Source organism: Citrus clementina, unplaced genomic scaffold (assembly GCF_000493195.1).
Source record: "Citrus clementina cultivar Clemenules unplaced genomic scaffold, Citrus_clementina_v1.0 scaffold_8, whole genome shotgun sequence".
In the NCBI taxonomy this organism is placed as follows: domain Eukaryota; kingdom Viridiplantae; phylum Streptophyta; class Magnoliopsida; order Sapindales; family Rutaceae; genus Citrus; species Citrus x clementina.
Window position 1 is genome coordinate 19,064,438 of NW_006262022.1, and position 10,372 is coordinate 19,074,809.

At 35.2% G+C, this 10,372-nt stretch overlaps 1 protein-coding gene and 1 pseudogene across 1 annotated transcript; both read left to right on the plus strand.

The window, feature by feature from the left end:
• Positions 1-1,897: 1,897 nt before the first annotated feature.
• Positions 1,898-3,639, plus strand: LOC18035684. The gene is made up of 2 exons (XM_006424106.2): positions 1,898-2,077; positions 2,986-3,639. The coding sequence occupies exons 1-2, from the start codon at positions 1,898-1,900 to the stop codon at positions 3,637-3,639; spliced, it is 834 nt and encodes a 277-aa protein (XP_006424169.2).
• Positions 3,640-4,670: 1,031 nt separating this feature from the next.
• Positions 4,671-10,078, plus strand: LOC18035535 (annotated as a pseudogene).
• Positions 10,079-10,372: the final 294 nt, after the last annotated feature.

Below are 10,372 nucleotides of genomic sequence, written 5' to 3' on the forward strand. Positions count from 1 at the left end.
AATTATAAGAATTCTGCCGAAAATTCAGTAGAGTTTCCTTTATAAATATAACATTCTCAATCTGCAAATATGAATATAACATTGCCCAAAAAAATTCAATATACAACCAAGTTCAATGATCAACATCCTCAACAAAAATATTAAATTTTACTCAAAATATCTCCAAAGTATCAAAAGATTATATTATAACTAATATTAATATACATCAGTTTATTCTTAATCCCAAAAGAATAATATAACAAATTTGTACAATCTCAAAAGAGTGAGATGATCAAGATGTCCTAACAAAAATCATCTATATCTTTTAACATAATCACGTGTGGCCAAGACTCAAAATATATTTACACTCGTTGGGTGGGTTTGGTGTACCTGCAATCTTCTGGTGGGGAGAAATATAATAAAAACGGGATGAGTATAAAACTCAGTGAGCTTAGTGAGTGGATAGTAATTTTTGAAAATAAACCCGTACTTTAAAAGAAATAATCATATCATTTCCAAACACAATTTCATCAAACCATATGCGAAAAACCAATAATAAATCATTTAACATTTAAATCATATTACTAACCTTGAAAAACATATATAATATCATATCTAATAACCATGGAAATCATATCACAATATCATATAGAATATACAAATCTAAAAATCATCACCAAACAAGTACCTAAGGGAATAATCTTGTCGTATCTAGACCTCAACGGACGGGCAATGATGTACTATCTAGGTACCGTCACGCCTCGGAGCTACACGAATAAACATGTAAATACCATCTCATATCTCATCATATCTGTGCATGCATAATCTAGTCCCCAAATGACAAAAGCGCCAAGCACACGGCCTAAAACCTCTGTGTGTATTCAGACAGGCCCCAAAGGCCTATATCTCATCTGTATGTCAGTATCTATCTGTATCTCAATATCTGTTTGTATCTCAATATCTATATCTCTGTAATCATCATACTGCATGCATAAGCCCCCCAAAAAGCAAAAGCGCCCAAACACACCGCCCAAAATCTCTATGTGTGTTCAGATGGGCCCCAAAGGCCTCTCATCTCATTTGTATCACAGTATCTGGAGGGAAGGCTATTGTCCAATGATTTTAAAAACAATCTCTATACTCATATTCATATACATTCTAATCAATACTTTAAATCATACCTTTCTTTTCATTATCACATTTAAATCCACTTTTCTCATCTTTAAGATACTATCATATTTTATTCAAGTTGATACGGAAAATCATTAACCAAATATTTTAATATAATATCAATGTGTGAATAAAATTCATTTCGAGAAAATTATTAAATCAAAACATTTAAAATACTTATTTCGCAAATATGCTTTACTATCATAATTAACTATGAAAATAAATTTTGTATATTCCACTCACAGTGACGATGTTTACACTCAGTTATCGTCCACGTCTGCGAATTGGTTCTCGCTCGGGAATCCTCCCAAATCAAAGAAACAATATAATTATTTTTCGTAAATCAGAATTATGACTAAATTTATGCAATAAAAACGAAACGAACATCTATCCATAATTTACAACTCCCGTGTCGATAAAATTACTAAAATACCCTCGAGTCTGTAATCATTAAAATATTCTAAAATCGTAAATCACCAAATTACCCTCGGAATCGTAATGACACCCAATCTTCAATTTCAGAAATTACTAAAATATCCACAGGTTCAAAAATTACAAAATTGCCCTCAAAATGTGAAATTACCGGATTGCCCTCGCGGATCAACGTTCGTTGCCCAAGAAGCACATGTTAGACACTTTTGGCCACGCTGAGTTCAGTGGTACCTGCAGTGAACTCTAACGCGCGGTGACGGCATCAGAACTTAGCTCAACAACCACGAAACTCTAACAATTGGCTGGCGGCGAAACAATGACTCCCGGTGGTTGTGGATGGTCGGGAATTAAAGAAGGAGTCATGGGGAACAAAACTGAGGTGGTGGCGTGGTCAAATTCCGGTAGAATCAACGGCGGTGGTGATGAGTTTTGGCTGCGATTTCTCAAACTTGAAACGGCGGCGATGAGCGGAAATGACGGCTGGGGTGTGATCAGTGTCTCACGGGCTTCCGATTGATACCTTGCTAGACCGGTGAGGTGGCCGGAATCGTGAGACACAATCGGGTCAGGTTCGTGGGTCGGGTCGGGGTTCGGGTCGGTTTACAGCTTCTTTCACTTTCTCACACGTGTATATATGTTCCTCTGTTTCCAGCTTCATCTTTTACTTTTATTTACTTTTTAACCGCCTCACCCTTTTTTTTCTCCCACATATGTTACAACTTTGGGAGTAACTTCCTTATAATATAATGGTGGCTGTAAATTGTTTCTTTGGTCCATCACTTACATATTTCACAATCCAATTCTCGCTTTATACGGTTGCCATCTCAGGGACAATAATATCTTTGATCATATGTCTCCTGCTAGTTGAGTCTCCTAATTTTTCTTCATGAAATAAGTGAACCGAGAGCCGCTAGCTACTCCAATTTCTATAAGGATTTTGTTCAATCAAGTAACAATTTATCTATTCAAAAATAATCTTTCATGTATTATAACTAAAATTACAACTAAAAATATAAAAAAAATAATTATAGAATTGAAACGGATTTGTAGTATTTGTCAATTAGCTGAGACAAGGCTTTTACAATCTTTTATCACACGTGTGTTTATAGATAAAAAGAACTTAATTACATATAATTTTTATTTTTAAAACCTTGGAATTCAACGTAGTTAGGATTTTGTATTTTGCACTTTCCCAACTTGGGTTCGGGCAACTTAATATCCGGAGTCCCAGTAGCACTAGCACAAAGTAGTCATTCATAATCATTAACATAAGTAAGTCGGATCCACACATATCGTTATACTGATCATCGTCTAAAGTTCTAGCTAAATTATATATTTAATTAACTCCCTCTCTAGATACTTCGATTTTGGTATCCTGGATTTTGATTTCGATTGATCTTGAAGATGGCGGATGAACAATCAACAGCAACCAGCACTAATGCATTGAGGATCAACTTTGTATCAGAAGAACAATTGGATGAAGCCAAAAAGACAAGAGGCGAAAGAGTTGAAGAGGGACAGCACAGAGAGAGGCCTCTTCACGAGATACTGAACGAGAACAAAGCCAAAAAGAAAAAGGATCTCGAGGACCGCCGGAAGCACAAGCCTCCGAAATCCTTGGACGAAGACGAGGCCCAGTTTCTTGATGGATGGGAGTCGTATAAGAAGGAAAAAGAGCGGCGGCTTGCTGACCAAGAGGCCCTGGAGCTTCGGCGTTTTAGGGCAGCCGTGGCATCACAATGTGTTGCTTCCAAGGAAACATTAATAAGCCATGACGATGATCATCATCAACAAAGAGTAATTATTGGGAAGAAGAATCCAGCGTCTCGTCCCTTGAGCTCGATTATGAAAGTGATGCCGCTGGCAAAGAAACCTAAGAAAGATGTTCAGATTGTGGCAGCAGAATCGTCTTCAGATACGATGAAAAAAATTGATGCGGCAGAAAAATCTCCGGAACCTGCAGTGCTGAAAAGAAATAGGGGTGATGCTGATCATAATAAATGCCCTGTAACAATAAGTCTGGTTTCATACGGTTCTGATAGCGAAGATAATCATTGATTAGCATAATATTTGTTTATATTGTTGCTCATATTCTGGAAAGCTTTGCCTTTCGTTGTTCTTCCCGTAATCAATTGGAAATATTAATACATACTTAATTTTTTTCGTTACTGATATTACAATCAGATAATTCTTGAAATTATTCTACATAAAATCTATGAATCACAACTTAGATTTTCAACCCTCATTAATATTTGAGAAATACATATTGTACTTACATTTCATAAAGAAAAGAACTGTCTCTACTCAATTTGTTCTTTAATCAACTCAATCAAGTAGTTGGTTTTTCTTTTTTTTTCTTTTGCAAGTGACAAGAAAGTCCACATGGCTTGTATTTACCATCTTGATGCATTTTCTTTTATTTATATTGTAAGAGGTGGTTAATTTTGGATTACTCTTTTGTGAAATAATAATTTTCGAAATATTCTCAAATTTATTGTAAATCTCAACTTTCCTCCTATTTTTCTAAAGAAAGCAAAAACAATTTCGTTAACCCACCCTCATTTTTCACTTATCAGTTTGGCAGTGTTTTAAAGATTGTTATTTCACAAGAAATATTTGAAAACTTAACCATATTAAAATTATTAATACAATACTTTCTAGTTTGTAATATCCCTAAAGATTTCATTCTAAGTAATATGGTGGTATTCTAAGTAAAGGTGAAATAAAATTTCTCATTCTAATAGATAAATGACATATGACTTAATAAATAGGCTAATTATAAAGATGAATAAAATAAAAGAAATTATAAAGGTTATTCACATTTTTCTCACTTTTGTTGAAATATTACACCATGGTGCAAACTGACATAAATTGTCACAAAGTTATAAGAATCATAAAATTACAAACCAACATGTGGGAATTTATTAATTTGGAGAGTTTATGACTGTACAAGTTAAAATGTTGATTGAGAACTTATATGGTATTATTGATATTAAGTGAACCTCACGGATTCCCATGAAATTATCCCTCACAATTAATTATTATGAATAGAAAAATAGCGAGCGGCCGGCGGTGCTGGTGCTCGACAGGAGCATGCGATGACGCCTCTTTTGTTCCAAACCATTCTCCATCAAACAAGAGTGCGGCTTCTCACAGAGCATAAATATCCTTAATCTTCAAACAAACAATTTAGCCAAGCAACAAGCCAGAAAGTCCCAACAAAAAATGGAGGCTCTCTCAAGAATTAGCTTCTTAACAAACTACACTCACTCTCATTTCCCAATATTCTCTCCACTTCCTCATACCCAGACGCCGCTTTCCAAGAAAACATCACCAACATTCTCTTCTTCTCTCTTAAGAACAAGCAGTCGTCCAGGTCAGTCACCACCCCTTTTTTGTGACGCTTCTAATGCTACCCAGTCAATTCCAATTCCAGTTTTTATGTTTTTATTACTTCTCAGTGTGTGAAGTTGCTGAAGAGGATGTTCTGCAAATGTTCTTTAAAGATAGAGAATTGAATGGTGACTTTATTTCCAAAACTTCTGATATGTTTTGGCTGACGGGGGCTCTGAAATTTGTTGACTTTGATGCTGATGCTGGCAAATTTGCTGACAATTCTGAACAAGCTCACCAGGTGGCTTACTTGATTCTGATTCATAAGAATGTATCGTATTCTTCTTTCTTTCTGTTTTTTTTTTTTTTTTGGGATATGCAATTGCCAATTAGAATTTCGCTTCGTGTTCTCTGTAGTGGTATAGAAGTATGATAATTTCGAACAATTCTGGTTTATAGAGCATCTTTCTCGGTACTTTTTGTGGTTCTTAGAGTCTCTTAAGTTCTGACTTTGGAGTATGGACTCTGGAATGGTTCTGTCACTAATAATGCAGCAATTTAGCTGTTTCAATGAGAAATCTTCCGAAATTATTTATTTATTTAGTTTCATGAGTGTCAAATAAGAAGTTACTGAATAATGTAGTTATGCCAAGTTGGGGGGAAAAAAACAAATTGATTCATTCAATATCTTGAAGGATTTTCAAACTTAGCCAAGCCTGTGTTCTGTTAGAATTAGCAGTAGCTTGTATACTCTCCTTTCTAGGCTTTTATGAGAAATAAATTACCGCCCAAGGTGCAGCTCCTTATTACAATTGAGGCTTAGACTGGGGTAGAACTGGTGTTTATAGAAGGAGGACTCATTCGGTCCCAGTGTTGTTAAAAAGCTCCATTGAAATTTCAAGCAGTTGACGATGCAGATGCTTTATTCTGATCTCTCATATATCACCTCTTCAGCATTAAACTGTGGCATCAACTCCACTCTCGACGCATTTATGAATTAAAGTGCGTACATATTTCCATACTGGTTTTAGCTACTCTCTGCTTTAAGGCTCCTCAATTTAATTGCTAAGTGTATGACATTCTGTTTGTTTTATTCTGGTGTCTTAGGTGATTTAGCTTGCTTGTGCTTTTATTGATGGTACTAATAGTTGTAGGTCATAGAAAGTGACAATGATGATGGATTTTTGAAATTACTGAAAACCCATGAGTGGCTATTAGGTGACAACTCCGCACCAATAAATAAGAAACCTTCTGCTAAGGTATGCTTTTTCTTGGCTATCATTATATTATAATGGGCTTGCTTGTAAACACTCTTTCCCATCTCTTCATCCTTCTTCCCTCCCTTTCTCCCAATTTCAGCAAAGTATGGGAATTTGTTTTAAGTTTTATATCTGCAATTTCATACTGCTAACCAATGCATGTAAATACAGGCTTTGCAGGATGACAGTGAAAGAAGGAAGAGACTGAACCTTCTTAAATATGAAGCTGTATGATACCTTTCTTCAAATTGGTATTTCTCATGGTTAATTGGTTGTTGATGGGATGTCAATGCCTGAAATTGGGATCTTTCTGTTCAGTTCTAGCTCCATTATTTCTTTTAAAGTTAGATTCTCCTTACATTTGAAATATAAATTGTTTGTAGTTATCTAACTAACTTTGAAAAAACTGATTAATAAATGAACATATTGTATAAATATGTGCAAGGGCGGACTGGTTTCTCTCCTTTTGGTTCTAGGCCTATGATTTCATTATATTTAAATCTGTAACTTTAATCTTGTGAGCTGAATGAGCTGATGCTCACCATGTGACTGTATTTTGGTTAAAGGTTGTTCATAATTTTCTGTTGGCAAATGGCATTTCAAGAGATGTCTGTTTTCAAATGAAGCTGCAAATTTGGTTACCTAAGCTTCTGTTTTGAAACCAATATTTCTCCAATTGGATCTCCAAGTAACCAGGATAGGACCTAAGGGATTCAGTTTTATGTTAAAGTCAGTAATAGAACTAAGGGTTCGCAGACTGGGTGTGTTCCAGGATGCTTTTATTTTTATATTTATATTTGTTGGTTTTGAAAACTACTGTTGGAGTCCTACCTATCTGCTTAACTTTTAGTGGAGCTAGTTTGATCAAGCTGTCTTGTATTTGGATTTTCTGATGTGTTACTTTCATTATTAGAACATTGAGTTTGCTTCTTGTTCTAGCAATGTTCCTGTTATGTTTGATTTACATGCCTTGCATGCGAGGTACGTGTTAGATTCTGTAGTCTTAGCCTCTTATCTCTCAGCTTGAACTTTTAGGTTGTGTTATTACCTAAAAGCTAGCTTCTGCAACATGGTACCACAAAAGCTGTTTACGATGCTGATTTTCGTACTTTGATCTTGCAGCTGAAGAGGGAACTGATGCTCTTGTCAGTTGGCATTGGAACTGCCTGGAGTGGGTATTGTTTGATAACGCTCTCAGTCCAGGTAATATCTCACAGAAAAGTAAAGCACCAGTATTTCAAGTTTAAAAAATGTTTTATATCAGACCTTTCTCTAGCCTCTTTAACGGAAGTATGGATTAGAAATGAATGAGGATTTGGTGACAATGGCTCAAACCTACTTTTTATTATATTTTTATATATTTTCAGTATTTGACTGTACAAATTGCAACAGAGTAGGCAAATTTTTTTTTTCTTCCCTACTCTATTGGAAGGATTCACTTTTTTTTTTTTTGAAAAAAAAAAATGTAAAGTAAGATATTCATGAAATATTGTAAATTTTGGGCTTACATAGAAATGACCTTGTTAATTTTACAGGCGGCTTTTAGCTATGTGGTTGGAGTTCTTTTCAGGTAAGCTGATGTTTTTATTTTTCATATATTTATTTATGGTGTTTTTTGATGGGAAACATAAAACTTTTTATTAAAAAGAAAAACATTACAGAAAGTGAACAAGGAGTCCACAAAGAAAGAACCCCTAAAGATCACAAAAAGTCTATATAGTTCAATGCTGATAATATGACCAAATAATTATAGGATCTATATGACTAAATGATCTCATAACAAAAACAAATCCAAAGCACTGAGCTAAGCGAACACTGCTTCCAGTTTAGACAAATGAAGAAGAAAGAAGAATCTTGAAATTCCTTTCTAATGACACCCAAAGAAAAGCTAGTAATCCTACTCTTTCCCACAAAAAGATGATGTCTTCCTCAGAATCTTCAAAGCGTCCTTCAATTTCTTTCAAGCCAATTCACCAAATAAGTGGACATAACTGAACATTTCTGTAACACTCTAGCTTCTCCCACCCCCCACCACCCCTCCGCCCAAAAGCATAAATAATCTCTGAAAGCTGAGAAATGCTAGAAGCTGGAATAACTAAAGAAATTCTAGCTGCCTGAAACAATGACCACCATTGTGACAATGCAAAAACAAATGATTTGTACTTTTGCCATTTCTTTGCCCCAGATAAGCACACATTAGGATTCGTCTTTGAATAATATAGTTTACCTGAAGCCAAGGACCAGACAGAAAGTGGAACTTTTATTAGGGTCTTTAGCATTCCGAATCACTGGGTAAGTTGATCTATTTTCACTGAGGTTAATATCTGTTTTTTTTTTTTTTGAGAAGAAGGTTAATGTCTGTTAAATTAATATGTTGGTGAGTCGGTTGTCAAATTCTAAGCTCGGTGCTGAGTCCTAGTTTTTGAGCTATGATTCAAATGAAAGGTTTATGAATAATAGCAATACTAAATAGTGCGATCAGTTATCTAAAAGAATGGTAGATTCTACTGCCAATAATACCAATATACCTGGTGATTTGGACGGAACTTTTTGATCCAACCTTTTACCTGCCAATAATGTAAAAATAAGTGTATAGAGATATTATAATGCAAGGAAGCCATGATAATGTAAGATGTAAAGTTTCCACCAAAAATTACTGTTAGTCGTCCACAGGATTTTTTGGCCTAAAAAATCAATAGCTGGAGAAATGGTCCATGGGGATAGATATCTTCTATAAAGTATTCTCAACTTAGTAGACGCCCTTGAGTGTTTTCTTTGTGGAGGAGTTATTTTATTTGGTCTAATTGGGACTCCAAAGAGCTCAAAGAATTTAAAGATATCGCTCATTTTCTAGTTTAGGGAAGCGAAAAACTCCGAGAACTCGAGCAGTGCTTTTAGCAACTTTTTTGACAGAAAACTGAAAAAAAGGTTTATTAACAGCAGGAGACCATCTGTTCTTATTACTGATCCTAATTCTGGTAGTTTAACAAACCTCATTTCCAGTGCAGTTGCTTGTACCTTTAGCTCTTATTCCAACATGCAGACCGTCTGTCCAAGGAAATGGTTCCTCAGATTTTCATGCAAAAGAAGTCCAAGGAGTACAGATTAAATCTTCTGCCCCCCTTTTTTTTGAAATTTAATGGCATCTTTGTAGCTAAGTTGTTTTCTGTCTCCTCCTTGCATAAGCAAACATTTCTTTTTCTTTGGTAGAATTGGAATAAGAAGCGAGGACCTTAAGTACTTCTTAGAGAGATCATTCAAGGGAAGTAGCCTTGCTCTTTCATCTCCAAGGCTTGTAATCCCGGCTACAATATATGGTTTGTGGGTTTTGTCTCATCGGTATTTTGCCAATGCCTTCTTTGATTTCCAGGTAGCAATTAAAATAATTTTTAGTGTTGTCTGCGGCTGTTTGTATAAGTTTTCAAATTGATCATGAAGCCCTAAAATTGCTAACATAAATTGTGTTTATTAATTTTCCCATTATCACAGATTGTTGCAGCCATGTTTGGCATGCTTGTATATAAGGCTGCCGCCATTGTTCAAGTTTACAGAGACAATGAAGACTTGCAATTGGTATTTCCAGAAAATGAGGAAACTTCAAGTGACTGAAATTATCCATATTAGTATTCTCTTGGAGTATTTCATCTTGATTCTGAAATATTTTCAAGCAGAAAGTACTTCCCAAAGACTAATTTGTATGGGCTACCATCAAGCTTCTAGTGGAAAAAGCGCCCAAAAAATCTAAGTGGAATGATTCAGTTTCTCGAATAGCTCTATGGGCCAATTTGACTGGTTAAATTTGAACTTCAGAGACTTGTAGGCTACTATCAGGCACGCCTTCCAAACTCCTACAACTTTTATGCCAATCTTTTAATTGCCATGAGATGATGACTGCTTGAAAAAAATATATATATATTGTTGTGATGATAGATGATATGGAACCATCCGAGTTTGTAATACTTGCACAGTTTAGGGCCTTTTGGCAAGATAAGGTTGATAAATTTGAGTTATCAGTAATCATTTGTAATGGGATGTCAATCCTCAAAATTGTTTGCGAGAGTATGGGTAAACTATTAGCATGTATGCGGCAATAATTTGAATTACAAATTTTGTGGCTCAACTGTGATTTTAGTGACTCAACTGTGATTCCTCTTGGAAGCATCCTTCACCTTGATCTAGTCTTTATTAGATTCAGCTCT

Coding starts and splice junctions, on each gene's coding strand:
- LOC18035684 (XM_006424106.2), top strand. CDS start 1,898: ATGACTCCCGGTGGTTGTGGATGGTCGGGAATTAAAGAAGGAGTCATG. Junction 2,078..2,985: donor ACGGCTGGGGTGTGATCAGT/GTCTCACGGGCT, acceptor TTGATCTTGAAG/ATGGCGGATGAACAATCAAC.